The following is a 16,174-nucleotide window of genomic DNA, read 5'->3' as shown; positions in this document are numbered from 1 at the left end:
GTTACAGTTATACAAAAATTTCTCATACACTAGTTAGAAAATTGCGCATGTTTGAAAATATGGACACTCAAGCCCCTAACATATAAGCAACATCAATCCACCCAATCAATCAAGCCATAATTGTTTATGCAACTACTCGGTAAGCACAGTCCAAATGTGATATAATTTCATAATTTGAACCATCTCTTTAAAAAAAAAAATTCATCCTTGCTAAAAAAATTGTTTAGTTATTACATCTTTCAATAATGTAAACGAGATATCACTAAATCAATAGCTAATTGCTTTATTATTACCTATATTGGTTTCAAGCTAAATTTTAGCCTTTGCATGATGACTTTAGCCTACTTGGACTTTTGTTGTTAATATTGAGTCTTTTACATGTTAAAAAGAGCGAAATGCATCATTGGTCAACTTATTATGCGATTTTTTCATGTTAATCCATGAACTAATTTTCGTTTCATGTTGGTCCATAAATTTATTAAAATGCCCCAAATTGGTCTGATCCATCAAATATGTGTCAACGTCTGTCTACCCCATGATGTGGGTTTTTGAGAGGGCAAATAAGGGTTTTCACACAAATAAGGGAGTACAAAAAAAACCTAAAAGAAAAAAAAATTGAAGGATTCAGATTTCCCTGCACACACTCACCAGTGACCCGACCCTTCCCCTCCCACCTTCCTCCTACCTCCCTCCCCCTCTCCGGCCATCTACCCTTTCCCTCTCCGCATTGGAAACAACTCTCCCTGGTCGCATCGCTCAGTACGACACCGTTTCAGCAACCTATCTCTCTCTACCGAAAGTCAAAAAGCATAATACCCCTCTTTGTTCCTATTTTGTTTCACATAACACAACAACACCACATCGATACCTTCCCTCGTCTCCTTCTCAATTTTCCCCTTCGTAAAAACCTCTGTCAAGGTACGATTTCTCATCATCTTCTTTTCATTTTTCTTATAATTTATGGGTTTAGAATTCGCGCCATTGAAGAATGTATTGTATTTTCCAGAGCTATTGGTTTAGAATACGACGTTTTCTCCCTCATACCCCTCTTCTCACGTGATTTCTTACTCTTAAAACCTTCAAAGATTGAAAAAAAGCCCTAGCTTTCTCTGATTGAGGATATCGGCAACAACCCATTGGCCTGGAGGTATTTTCGGCGGCAATCGCGTAGGTTGGAGCTCATTTAAGCAGAAACCCAATAGGTTTTTGTTCTCTTTTCTCTTTTTTCTAGTTTTGGAAACTTTGATTTAGCTGGGTTAGAGTTTGATTTTGGGTTGGTATTTGATTTTGCTGAGTTTTTTTTTTTTTTTTGTCTGAAAGAAATTCATTTAAGAGAGGGAGAACAAAGAGCAGTACATGAGCTGAAATAGTAAGACATCAGCAAGAGCTAAATAGAGAAAAAAAAAAGTTTCAATTACAAATGCACCTACCAATTATAAAGGGTATTTCAAATTGGTCCACGAACAAAAAAATATTTTAAATTAGTACACTAACAAATAGAAAATTACAAAATAGCACATACGTTACAAATTCCGTCAAGAAAGACGGTTAAATGCCACTTTGAACAACAATGACGTGAATTTTTTTAATGATGTGGACACCAAATTTGCTCTACATGGATTTATAATGTCATATTGATAAAAAAAAACTTAAAAAAGAAAACTACAAAAACTTTTAATCCCTTACAAATAAAATAAAATATGACATCATTAATCCATGTGATGTAAATTTAGTGTTCACATTATTCAAAAAATCATGTTAATATTTTCTACACTAGCATTTAACGCCCTTATTGACAGAATTTGTAATGTATGTGCTATTTTGTAACTTTCTATTAGTTCGTGTACTAATTTGAAATATTTTTTTGCTCATGGTCAATCTGAAATACCCCCTATAATTGATGAGTGCATTTTGTAATTAAGTCAAAAAAAAAAAAAAACAAATCATAACTAGCAAGCCCAATGATCTAGGGAAAAGGGACACTGCAGTAGGCTATTTGGATTTTGCTGGGTTGTTAATTCTTATTTGATTTTGCTGCAACTTTGAGTTTGAGTTGCTAGTGTTAGTTGGGGTGGCATTGTTGGGCAGAGAAGTTCTATTTGGCTATTTGGGATTTTGTTTTTTAATTATTGGTGATGAGGAGTGGATATATAAAGTGGATTTTTTCATTTGGGTTTTCTTTTCGTATGTTTTGTGAATGATCTTGTGATTCTTGTTGTATGATCATTATGCTTGTGTGGATTCCTATTTAAGTTGGAATTGGAAGGATTGCACTAAGAAGCCGCCGTCGAGAGAGAGAGAGAGAGAGAGAGAGAGAGAGAGAGAGAGAGAGAGAGAGAGAGAGAGAGAGAGAGAGAATATAGTGAAAGACAAAGAAAGAGTAAGAGAGAGAGAGATACGGTCAGGGAGAGTTGTTTCCAGCGCGGGGAGGGATGAGGTAGATGGCCGGAGAAGGGGAGGGAGGTGGGAGGGGAAGGGTCGGGTCACGGGTGGGTGTGGGGAAGGGGAATCTGAATCATTCCATTTTATTTTATTTTATTTTGAGAAATTTGTAGATTTATCTTCTAGACTAATGATTATAGGGGGTGTGTGTATTTACTACCAAAACTAAAAAACATTTACTATCCATTCAAACTTTGTGTCGTATAGCAATGTGGCATTTCCGTCACATTCCGTCTATTATTGTGTTAAATCATAAGATTGTTTTTCGAATCATATATAAGGTTTTAGAAGAAAAAAAAAATTCTCAGAAAAATATTTATTTAAAACTAAAATTTCTAAAAATTAAAAATAATCAATTAAACCCAACCTTCCCCTTCCCCTTCCCCTTCCATGCCCAACCCAGAACCCTGAAGAGCAAATGAGGATTGCTTCCATTTTGGTCAGTGAATATTGTCTTTAATTTCCCTGTCCCTTGGTTTGCCCATCTTTTTGTTATTTCTGTTTGGATCGAACCCGTTTTCCCCAAACTTTATAATTAAGCCAACGCTCCGCAGCCAGTGTTTTTGGGAAGGAATGGAGCTGTACTGCTGTAGTACGTACTATCAATTTGCTGCCAATGGCTTGGGTAGCTTTGGATTTTAGACCATCCTCTCCACTCCTCTTTTCAATAGTTATTGAACAGAAAAAGGTCTAGGTTTAGGGTTTTCAATATGATTTCTGCTTAATTGAATAAAACCACAAAATGTGGTTTATATACATGGGCCTATAACTAAAATACAGGAATTAATAAATCACCTAATTAATTCTAATAATTACACAATAATCACACGTGTTGACTCACACCAACACTCCCCCTCAAGTTGGTGCATATATATCGCACATGCCCAACTTGTCTAGAGAGTCCAAAAACACCCGATTTGCCACAGCCTTGGTCAACACATCTGCAAGCTGATCTTCGGACTTCACAAATAGAAAGTTAATAATCTTCGCTTCAAGTTTCTCTTTGATGAAGTGTCGATCAATCTCAATGTGTTTTGTTCTATCATGCTGAACAGGATTATGTGCTATATCAATAGCAGATTTGTTATCACAAAACAAGTCCATAGGTTTGGTAGGTGGACATCCTAAATCAGTCAATAAATGTCTCAACCACAAAAGTTCGACTACTCCAAGTGCCATACCTCTATATTCAGCCTCTGCACTCGACCTAGATACAACTGATTGCTTCTTAGTTCTCCAAGTCACCAAATTTCCTCCTACAAAGGTAAAGTAGCCTGAGGTAGACCTTCTATCATCTGCTGAACCACCCCAGTCTACATCAGAAAACCCTTCAACATTCACATGACCATGATTAGCAAATAACAATCCCTTACCAGGTGCAGATTTCAAATACTGCAAAATTCGTTCCACAGCATCCATATGGGGTTTACACGGGGCATGCATAAACTGGCTCACTACACTAACCGCATAAGCAATGTCAGGTCTAGTGTGAGACAGATATATCAATCTTCCAACAAGTCTCTGATATCGCCCCTTATCTGCAGGCAAGGCCCCCAAACACTCGAAAAGTCTATGGTTTTGTTCCATAGGAGTGACAGCTGGCTTACACCCAAGCATACCAGTTTCAGATAACAAGTTTAAAACATATTTCCTTTGAGATAGGAATATGCCATGTTTAGACCGAGCCACTTCTATCCCAAGAAAGAACTTCAAGTCCCCCAGCTGCTTCATTTCAAACTCTTGAGACAAGTACCTCTGCAAATTAGAGATTTCCTCATAATCATCTCCGGTCAGAACCATATCATCAACGTAAATGATAAGAGCAGTAATCTTCTTCCCCCTTTTCTTTAGGAACAAAGTATGATCAAAATTACTCTGCCGATAACCATAGTTCTTCATTGCACGGGTGAATCTCCCAAACCAGGCTCTCGGAGATTGTTTAAGACCATACAAAGACTTCCTTAGTCTGCATACTAATCTCGTATTCTCAAACTCTGGTATACCTGGAGGAGGATCCATGTATACTTCTTCAGTCAAATCACCATGGAGAAAGGCATTCTTTACATCAAACTGAAGCAGTGGCCAATCTTTGTTAGCAGCCAAAGATAACAGAACCCGTACTGTGTTCAACTTGGCCACTGGAGCAAACGTCTCCAAGTAGTCTATGCCATAGGACTGTGTATAACCCTTTGCTACCAACCTTGCCTTATACCTTTCAACTGACCCATCAGCTTTGTGTTTGACTGCAAACACCCATCTGCATCCCACTGTCTTCTTCCCCTTAGGTAGAGAAACCAATTCCCAGGTTGAATTCTTCTGTAATGCCGCCATTTCTTCAGCCATAGCTTTGGTCCATCTAGAATCTGTAAGAGCATCCTGCAATCTACTAGGAATAGAAACAGAAGATAATTGCAGAACATACGATTCATATGACTTTGAAAGCCTAACAGACGACACATGATTATTAATTGAGTACCTAACTTTGGCATTTGGATCTGGCTCATATTTAGCTGGTGGTTGTCCTCGGTTAGACCGAGGAGGAAGTGTAAATTTAGAAGCATGAGAATCAAGATCTGAACCAGAAAGTGAATCAAGAGTATTGTTGGTTACCTCAATGGACGAAGAAGATTGATTCAATGGAGTAGGAGAGATGGCGGTACTATCATGGAGTGGTGATTCCTCAGTCTCAAAAACCGTGGGTTCTTGTCCCACCACATTCTCAGTATTATTCTCAGTAAATTCTGCTGTCTCAGTCTCATCCTCAGATTCAGACACTGGACGGTCAGTAGTCTGTTCTGATCCTTCCTCCCTACTAGACTCCGACACTAGACGATCAGTAGTCTGTTCTGATCCTTCCTCACCACTACTACCAAAGAACAACAGATCATCTCGATTCTGCACTTCATTATAAACCTCCCCCTGAAGGGTAGAATCCAGTGGACGTGGGGAATAAAAAAGTTGATGTTCATGAAAAGTGACATCCATAGAAACATAGAAGCGCTGAGTAGAAGGATGATAGCACCGATACCCCTTCTGGGATGGACCATAACCAACAAATACACACTCTAATGCCCGAGATGCGATCTTGGATCGCTGATGAGAATGTAAATGCACAAAAACAACACACCCAAAAACACAGGGTTCCAAATGAAGGATACCTGGTAGAGAGACAAAATCCGAGAGAACATCCAAAGGTCGCCGAAAGTCAAGGACACTAGATGGGGTCCGATTAATCAAATAGACAGCAGAACTCAAGGCATCACCCCAAAACAAAGATGGCACGTGACCACCCAGAAGAAGGGACCGACTGACTTCCAATAAATGTCGATTTTTGCGTTCAGCAACCCCATTCTGTTGTGGAGAATGAGCGCAAGAAGTCTGATGAAGGATCCCCGCAGAAGCAAAATACTGAGTCATCTCTGTATTAACAAACTCACCGCCATTATCTGAGCGCAAAACCTTAATAGGACAGGCAAACTGGGTGAGGACCATATGATGAAAAAGGCGAAAAACAGCACACACATCACTTTTATGTTTCAGAAGATACACCCAAGTCATTCTAGTACAATCATCAATAAATGTCACAAACCATTTCATTCCTTTATGTGTACCACACGGGGCCGGACCCCAAACATCCGAGTGGACCAAAGCAAAAGGAACATCCATACGTGTAGCACTAGAAGGAAACACTGAACGATGGCTTTTGGCCAACACACAAACTTCACAATTACAATTGAAAATGTTCAATCCACAAAATAAAGAGGGAAATAAACGCCGAAGATAACTAAAGGACGGATGACCAAGTCGGCGATGCCACAACCAAATCTTCTTCTGATTTTCAGAGGAACCATCACTAACTAGACTCACAATGCCACGACCATCTAAAGCGGAAACCCCACTATCCAGATAGTACAATCCACCACTCTTTCTACCACTGCCAATCTTCTCCTTGGTATGAATGTCCTGGAAAACACAATGGGTAGGAAAGAATGTGGCCACACAATTATGAGTTTTGGTTAGTTGACTAACAGAAATAAGGTTACAATTCAAGGAAGGAACAAACAGCACATTAGGTAAAGACAAAGCAGAGGAAAAGGATACCGTGCCATCTCCTAAAACAGGAGACGACACACCATTGGCATTGACAATAAATGGCTTAGAACAGACAGATGAAAAATGACTAAAAACATAACGATCAGAAGTCATATGATCCGTAGCACCTGTATCAATTATCCATGCACCATCACTAGTACAAGCAGAAGTACTCAAAACAGAGTTAGAGATACCTGACTTGACAACAAAGCTGGAGGAACTAACAGAGTTCACCCTGGGATGCAGCATTTTTTTTTTCCTTCTCCTTCTGCTTGCACAAAGCAACACAGAGCAAGCAGCAGCCAATCACTCAGAAGTTTGCTCAGTCGTAGAGGCTGCCACTCAGTCTAGTCGCACAAATCGTCGCAGCAGTCGCACAGTGAAAGTCACCGCCGCTCAGACCACCGCACAGCAGCAACACCCAGTCGCGCGCCGTCGCACAGAGGGTTGCACTCGCATCGCTCAGACCTGTCGCGTCCGATCACTCGCGTCACCCAGATCGTCGTAGTCGCGCGCCGTCGCACATAGGGTTGTGCACTCGCCGTCGCTCAGACCAGTCACGTCCGAGCACTCCGATCACACAGCAGCAACGCCGCCCAATCCAAACCGGAGCAGCACACAGCAAAGAGAACAAAACCAGGGATCTATGTCGCGTCGGGCAAGCAAGTCGGCAGAGGTGGAGGTATCACCAGCGTCGGATTTGGTTGACTGGCGCAGCAGAGGTTGGCCGTCGGCAAGGTCGGCTTGTAGACGATGATGCCAAGGTTAAGGTGCAGTGAAAAAGAAAACAACACCTTTATGGAAAATTTGTTACCCAAATTAATCACGTAGTGCAGCGGAACCGAACAATTTTATGGAAAATTGTTAACCAAATTAATTCCGAACAATCTACAAGCAGTAGGATAGAGAACCATGCTCTGATACCATGAACAGAAAAAGGTCTAGGTTTAGGGTTTTCAATATGATTTCTGCTTAATTGAATAAAACCACAAAATGTGGTTTATATACATGGGCCTATAACTAAAATACAGGAATTAATAAATCACCTAATTAATTCTAATAATTACATAATAATCACACGTGTTGACTCACACCAACAGTTATAGCCTTCGTGAATCTCGATGATATTAATTAAGGCTGTGCTCGATTGTTTGTCCTATTTGGGCTGTTGACCCAAATTCCATTTGAGTAAATTTGCAGGTTTGAATTTATTTAAGCGCCGGAAAGATGGATGGGCTGGGGGCTGGGGCTGGTTGCAATCACGCTGGGGCTGGTTATTAATTTTTTTTTTTGACCAAGGGAAGGGTTACATTAGGTGTGTAACACTGTAACGCGTGTTTTTTTTTTTTTTTCTAAAATTTGATTCAACTTTAAAACTAATATATTTGTTAAAGAAAAGTGAGTGAGAAAAAACTTTAATTTTTAAAATTTTTATTTAAGGACAAAATTGGAAGTTTGGTGAAAAAATATGATGATTCAACAGAAAATGTCAACTTGGTGCCACATTGCTACAAAGTATAAAGTGTGGGTAGCAATTAGTAATTTTTTTTTGTTTGGGTGCTAAATGCACACACCCCCGTATAGTCTTGATAATATTTGTGTAAAATTTTTTTTTTTCTATTAGGTTTTTTTTGTCCTCCCTTATTTGCATGAAAACCCTTATTTGCCCTCCTAAAAACTCACGTGATGTCATGCGGTTTGATTTAGATGGACGTTGGCACATATTTGACGCATCAGACCAATTTGGGATATTTTAATAAATTTATGTACCAACATGAGACAAAAATTAATTCGTAGACTAACATAAAAAAACCACAATAGTAAGTGGACTTAGTGTATAGGATTAATATTAATTTTATTATCTAAAATGTGTATAAAATATAAACTAGTAATATTTTTAGACTTTTTTGCAATAATAATATTTAAATAGAGACCTAAAATAATATTTTCAAGTGCAAATGAATGATATATAAAATATATTTAATTTTATAAATTATTATATTTTAAGTATCAGTATCCTTATAAATATATTATATGTACTTGAATATCACAAGTTATTAAACGGTGTAGTAGAATTCAAACTTTGACTTTTCTCAAGTGGTCCTAGATATATTTGTACATAAATAGGTAAGAAAAGTGGTCCTGCGTTTGAAATTTTGAATTGCTGGTGCAGAAAATGCCTTCCACCTTTTTTATGAATATATTATATATATAACTTTTATATAATATAAATATATAATAAAATATAATATATATATATATATATATATACATAAATAGGCTAGTCCGGTCCGAGTTGAGTAATATGTGTGTAGAATCGAAACTGGAACCGAATAGGATTGGTCCAGTCCGATTTTTTTTTTTAGTGTTGACCATTTCTTGATCAACCGGTTTTTTTTGGTATTTTTCCGGTACGGTCTGGCCAGTTTTTCCGATCCAAATGCCCACTCCTAACTGCAACCACACACATCCTCTTTTTTTAAAGCCCAATAACTGTTCACCGAAATTTTTTTTTTGGTTAACTTTTACTTTAGTTCAAATCTTTTTTTCTTTTATTTTTTAAGATACCTCATTTAAGGTTTCTCAAAAGTGCTTTTTTTTTGTTTTTTTTCCACGTTCTTCACTGTTGTCCAACAGTGTTGGCCGTGACTGGGTGGCGATCTTCACTGTGACTGGGCGGCCATCTTCCCTACTGAAAATTTTAATTTTATGGTTTCTTAGTCAATTCCGAAGTGGATGGTTAGTACAAGGCAGGTGAGTTTGAGGACTAATTGAGGTTTTACAATTTGCTCTGTTTTCTGTTTGAGAGAAATTGAATTAGACAAGATTTTTTTATTTATTATTCTCTAATTTGGTTTTCTTGAGCCTCTTTCAATGCACATATTTTGTTAATGCAATTGCTTCAATAATGTTATGCATCTGACCCTTTCATGCAAGTAGAAGAAAACTCAAAGAATTTTGTTCTTTCTTTTTTTAGCTATTCTGGACTTTCCTATATATATATTTTTTCTTTTCCAAGTTTTTCCTGTAATTTTTTTTATCATTTATATTTCTTTAATAGGTTTAACAATTTATCTTTTTATTAGAAATCCTTTGGTTTGTAATTATAGTGACTATGGAACTCGAATTAGATAACTAATTGTTTGATTGGTGCAATTGTTATGAAAACATAATGCTGCAACTTTTATGCATCATCTATCCTTTTCTTTTTTTGTGTGCAGTATTCTTATTATGTCTTTTTGTCCTGTTTTGATGTTAAGTTAATTTGTATTAGAATTTTTAGGATCTTTTGAATTACAATTTTACTAGATTGTGTTTCATTTAATTTTACCCTAATCCTGATCTATTAATGAAAAAAAAAATTCTTTTGAGTTTTTGTCTTAACTTTAATCGAGGTATCTTAAAAAATAAAATAAAATAAGATTTTAACTAAAGTAAAAGTTAACTCAACAAACAATATTTGGGTTAAGAATTATTGGACTTCAAAAAAAAAAAAAAGAATGTGTGTGGTTGTGCCACATTAATGGGGACCGAGTAATTCTTCCTACCATGGACTGAGAGAAGTATTATCGTATTTTCATTGTTTCAACACCCTTTAGTTAACATTTTAGGCCGTTAATTAACTAATAACATACCATATCACATTTCAACAAAAATAAGTCGGCAAGTTTTGCAATTTGTAATTTTATCTAGGAGGTTACAAAGAAATTAGGTTTTACTATAATCTCAAATGAAATCGAAATCCCTACAAGATTTAAATTAGACTATCTTAAATAATTACAAAAAAGATACAAATAAAGAGGGATTCTAAACTTGTATTCCAAGTTGCATTAGTCTGTCTTGAAGGCTTGGCATGATTGTTAGAGATACTCATATGGATGAGGTTGAGCTTAAACACATATTTTGAAGCTTATGGTTTTTATTTAACTTTAGCATTGTACATCAATACAATGCTAAAGTTTTTTTTTTTTATTTACTAAATTTGATCCTATGCAATGCATGTGACTTTTTTTGGAGGCATTTTTTGGCAAATGACAGTTTCACCTCTCTATTGGTGTAGCACAAGGAAACTTGGCGAAAAACTTTTCATCTGAGCAGCGCGCGGCTCCATACTTTTTGATCCTCACATTCACATTCACATTCATATTCTTTTGATTGGGAACCTTTTGTTAGGCCATTGATTAAGGGGTTTTCTCTAACAATGAAAAAGGAGTAAATTATGTTGAAAAATCTACTAGGGTCGACATCATATTTTGTTTATTAACTACTGTTATAATCTCTAATTGATTTGAATAGCGTTCCAACTTTATTTATTTCTAACAAGATACTCTTACGTGTGCAAATACATTATGTAGTGAAGAAATTTAACAAATAAATTTAGTGACTATAATACTATTACTATTGGTTATGTAAAAAAAAAAAAAAAAAGAGTGAATAATTGTCCAATAACTTAGTCCATTGGACGCTGCACTCTCAATTCAATGGTGGAGACTACATATGTATTATTTTTTTAATAAAAGTACGTTAGACTCAAGAGTTTGTTTGATAGTATTTTTAGAAGATTTAAAAGTGTTTTTATTTTTATTTGGCAAAAGCAATTAAATGTGTTTTTGAATTATAAAAATATTTAGAAGTGTTTTTTGGTATTCATGAAGCGCTTTTAAGTATATTTATTAAAAAATAATAAATTTTTTTAAAAAAACTTATGTATTTTTAACAAAAACACTACTAACTAAGAAGGCTTTTTACAAAAACACTCTCAATTATTGAGACATATCTCGACAACAGTGGAAGCACGGCACCTAATCGGCTAATCCTTCTAGAATCATAGTCGAAAGTGAAAGCAACTTAATCAAAGGCTTTGTTTACTTGATTGAGTCTTGATTGCATTCTGAAACTAAAAACTATCGCATCAATACGACCCCACTTGTCCTTTCTGTAAGTCTAAAGCTCACCGCCGGTCCGCCTGGCGCATCCAATCCAATTCAATGCTCTTAAATGGCTGGGGCCTATTTCATCAGAATCTGCTTCCCAAAATATCACAATAACCTACTTCTCCACTTCTTCTAGTTGCTGTTTGCTACCCAACCAAATCACAAAATGTCACTTTCAGGCTTTTGGCATTATTCCAAATTAATTTCTGCATTTGTACTCTCATTGTCTCATACTCTCATTTCATTTATTTAATTATCTCATCCTCAAAATGAGCTTAAACAAATAAAAATGGATAATTCCTAATATACTGTTTTCCTTTTTTTTCTTTTTTCTTTTTTCCTACATGAAACACATCTGGATGTTCATTCAAACAAAAGTTTGGCTAGCTTCTTTTATTACCAACAAGAAAATGTAAATTGTGCATTTTGTTTTTTATTATTGCTACAAATCATTAAAGTATTAAACTTAGATGAATCAGTTATATATTACAATATTTATTTCATGAAAGTAATTAAACTATCCTTTTACTGGACACATTCGAGTTAATTTCTACATAGGTCGAAACAATTATGGGACTTAAATATTTAATATGTATGGCTAACCAGTTTTCATGGATCTAATAAATAACCTCTCAAAGTCGGGTCAAGGGAGAAGGTACATAAAACAACACTCTTCTACTGCTCTCTGTGCATAACCATGCAACAATAAATTGACCAATATAGACATTGATACATTTATTTATGGTAAGATTTTCGACGTACTACTTTATGGTTATGGCATGTATGAATTTCATATGAAAATTTGCTCCTTCTTTTTGTTTTTATTGAAAAAATCAATACAAAATCCTACACAAACATAGTTTGTGAGTCAATGAAGAAGGGAAAAAAGGAAGACCTGGAAAATCTACAACTTCACTAACTTCTCTATATTTTGCCCAATAATTAATGTTGATACTGTATTTATACCTAAAATGATATATGTTGTTTGTTTAAAGATTGATTAAACATTTTAGATTTTAGATTTAGTATCAAAGTTTTATATTGAAAAACGTAATTCAATGAAAGTAAAAAATAACGCAGTTCCGGAAATAATTAAGTATAATAGAACAAGTACGTGCAATTTTTATAATGAATTTCACAGTATATTTTCAATAAAAGAGAGAATTTTACACTACGTTTTATTTTGAATGAGGTTTACAAATGTACGACAGTACGAGAGAGAAGGAGAAGGAGGAAAAAACAAATCACAGCTCACCCAAAAAAATATCACAATTTAATTAATCATCTTATTTCATCGTGGACACGAATCCAATGGCAAATTAAACGTATTGATATTCAATATTCTTCCGGATGAGAATCGGACCGAGTCAGATGACCTCATAACTCGGTCCCCAAACCGAGCCGACTCACTCCCACCGTCTCTCCTCACTGTCATCACCAATTTATTTTTGTCCTCTTTGATTTCCTTCCCAACCTTCCCCTTCGTCTCTCTTATTGACCCCCAGAAGCTCTCAGCAAACTCAGTCTTCATCACCGTCAGCAGCCTCTCTTTGCAATCCTCGGATCTGTTCAACGCGCTCAGCAACTCGACCGACTCGCCGAAACTCAGACAACCCAGTCGCTCATTGAACTCGCCGACTCGGACCGAAACCGCGTTCATCGCCGAAATCTGATCCTCACCCACCAAACGCATAACCTCACCCACCAATCTGTTCCCACTCACATTCATTAACTCGGGCAGCTTGGAAATCTCTCCGAGTAGACTCACCAGCGACTCGATCTCTTTAACCAAATCGGAGTTCATAACCGCTGAGACTCTCTCCTCCTCTCTATCTCTATCCGCAATGCAAGAAGCCGACCCGAGAAAGAAGCCCAGAACCCGAGAAGTGAGGAGGAGGGTCTCGAGGTACTGACCGTACCATCGGACCCAGGAGGAGAGGTGCCACGTCACGGGGGTAGAATTGTCCCGAAAGTTTGAGAGCTTGAGGTAGTTTCTGCCGCCTGCGGCGGGGTAGACGGAGAGCTGGTCTTGGAGTATGAAGGAGCCGTGCTTGATGACGTGGTGGACGGCGAGGAGGGATTTGAGGGCGACGGCGGAGTCGTGGGTGGTCTGTAGGCGGTCCATGAGGGCATGGATGGCGGCGGAGGCGGTGGCGCGTGAGGAGTTGCCGGAGGAGAGGAGGTGGGAGAGATGCTTGGGAGGTGGCGGGGTGAAGGGGTCGTGGGTGGTGGCGCGGAGGAGGGCCAGGTGGAGAGAGTCCAGGTGGATTGCGGCTCTGCTTTGGGAGGCTTTGTCTTTCATTACTCCTATCAGGTGGTCTCGAAGCTTTGTTGTTCGTCGTCCCATGAGAGAGAGAGAGAGAGAGAGAGAGAGAGAGAGAGAGAGAGAATTGGAGTCGGCTGTGTGAAACCCGAATTCAGAAATGGGTGGTGGGTTTGATTATGACTTATGAGTGGCTTATGATATTCTTCTACAGTTGCGTGTGCTCACTTTCATGGTGGAAAAAATATAAATATTGGGAAGGAATTTGCCCAAAAAAAATAAATAAATATTGGGAAGGATGCCGATATCATTCCACACGTACGTACTAGTACTAAATTAACTGCCAATTCTGTTTTTTTTTGTTTTTTTTGTTTTTGGACTGACCAATTCTTTCACTAGACTAATAATGATATATCATTTTATGTGGTTATGTAACTTATGTGCCATTACAATTTACCACGTACCATTCTGACTATTTTTCACTTATCCAGATTTCTCGTATGTGAACTCTAACTTTTTTAGAGTGATGATCCGTTAGATTATCGATTGAGATAGTACAATAGTTTTATTAAATCATGTATGAGTACACATGTTAATTAGTTGTCTACTTCTTTGTGCATTCTTTTTATGCTTTTATCACTTTTTCTTTTTATTTCAAAGTATAGTCGATCTTATAATTAAAACGGTACATTTTTTATATCACTATTTAAAAATTATTTATGTAACCACATAATAATCATTTAGTCATAAAATTATTATCAAATAAATAAATTGTGAGTTTAACTACTATTAAAATTCTCTATTTATTTATTAATAGTTAGATAACTAAACGATTTATAAGTTAATTAATTAATTTTTTATAAAAATGATCTTAAAAAGTAATATACAAAATTTATTGTTTTTTTTCTTTTTTTTTGCCAGGGAAATACAAAATTAATGGTTTCAATCATGAAATTAGACTCGATTCAGAATGGTTACTCATGTGTAAGAGTATTGTTTAGATTTTAGAGTTTTAAATATTAATAATTTTATATGCACGTGTTATTATTTATGTTAGTTGTACGTGCCACATGGTGTTATAGTCACACCCAATAATTACTATTCTATTAATAATTTTTGTTTCTCATTCATGTATATTGTGACCTTTCATCATTAGTGAAAATACAAAATACTCCTATAAATATATTCTAATTAGATGAGTCATGATTACCGTTTTACTTTCTTTGTTCAACTATTTTTTAGCATAAAAACCCTACTCCTGGTTAAGAATAAATAAAGTTTGTTTAATGAATAAACATCTTGTGCGTAATTGCTATCGAGGTTGGCTCTCTCTCGCTTTCACCATCATCATGTACAAGAAGCTACTAATCAACTAAGTCAAATTTGGAAACTGCAATCGTGGGTGGTCCATCTGATCACTATTATTGCATGGTCACACATTAATTCATACATACATTTTCGTTTTAAAAAAAGAGTTTCGTTTTCTTAATTTGAATGGACTGTCCACATTGACAATTTGATTGTGTACCTAAGCTAAGACTACCGGTTAGCAGTTGCCGTGCTAGCTTATGGTTTACTGGTCAATTAAAAACATCAAATTAGTGATTTTTTTTTTTTATAAGGGTATTTCTGATTAATTTTAAAACAAAGGATAATCCTTTGACCCCTTTGATAATACTTTTATTTTTGTTCATTTTGTTTATGGTCAAAAGCTCTATTTAGCATCACTTTAAACTTTTAAAGACTTTGAATCATCTTCTTATCTTTTCGGTTTTAATTTTGTATTTATATATTCAAAGGACGTCCTCGTTTTGCACTTTTAATTAAATTTCTAATATTAATTATAAATACTAGAACTTAAAATATTAAACTTAAAATGTTTAAACTTTTGTTTAGGCCCAAAATTTGCATTTTTCAAATGGGTTGGGCTTTTTAGAAATTAGTTGGGTCATGTGCATAACATATCCATTTATTGGGAACAATGAAGCGGGTACATCAAGAAATTAATGAGCTGTTTAAAGGCAGGCCCAAATAAAGCGAAGTGACCAACTCATGGGTCGAGCCCAACAATGGACCAACAGGCCGAGCCCAATCACGAGGATCAAATCAAAGAAGGCAAGTCCCACTAGAACAAGAAACCAAAATATCCTCAAAAAATTAGAAGTCGATCATAACCCTTCAAGATTCTTGCTGGTTACAACCTCTTGAAGAATCGTAAGTCTTGGAATCCAAGGCACCCATTTGGGTTTTACCACTACAAGTAGAAACCTTGAGTCACCAAGAATACAACCTTGACCCCCAGAAAAAATCCTAAAGATCACAAGCATTAAGAACCCTTGTTTTTCGACTTCCATAGGTTGTTACTATGTTCTTTTAGTTTTTCTTTTCAATTTTTAAGTGTTTTTAAAAAAATCTTATGGTTTCTCTCAAGAACTTAGGATCA

General features: G+C 36.3%; 1 protein-coding gene across 1 annotated transcript; it reads right to left on the bottom strand.

Moving 5' to 3' along the window:
* Positions 1–12,651: 12,651 nt before the first annotated feature.
* Positions 12,652–13,955, bottom strand: LOC147284116 (ENTH/ANTH/VHS superfamily protein). The gene has a single exon (XM_086244864.1). The coding sequence runs from the start codon at positions 13,813–13,815 to the stop codon at positions 12,760–12,762; it is 1,056 nt and encodes a 351-aa protein (XP_086100990.1). The 5' UTR covers positions 13,816–13,955; the 3' UTR covers positions 12,652–12,759.
* Positions 13,956–16,174: the final 2,219 nt, after the last annotated feature.

The sequence above is a fragment of the Dryas octopetala genome, chromosome 5 (assembly GCF_963921425.1).
Source record: "Dryas octopetala chromosome 5, drDryOcto1.1, whole genome shotgun sequence".
Taxonomy (NCBI): Eukaryota; Viridiplantae; Streptophyta; class Magnoliopsida; order Rosales; family Rosaceae; genus Dryas; species Dryas octopetala.
The sequence above is the reverse complement of the archived record's forward strand: the minus strand, read 5'-3'. Positions and strand labels throughout refer to the sequence as shown.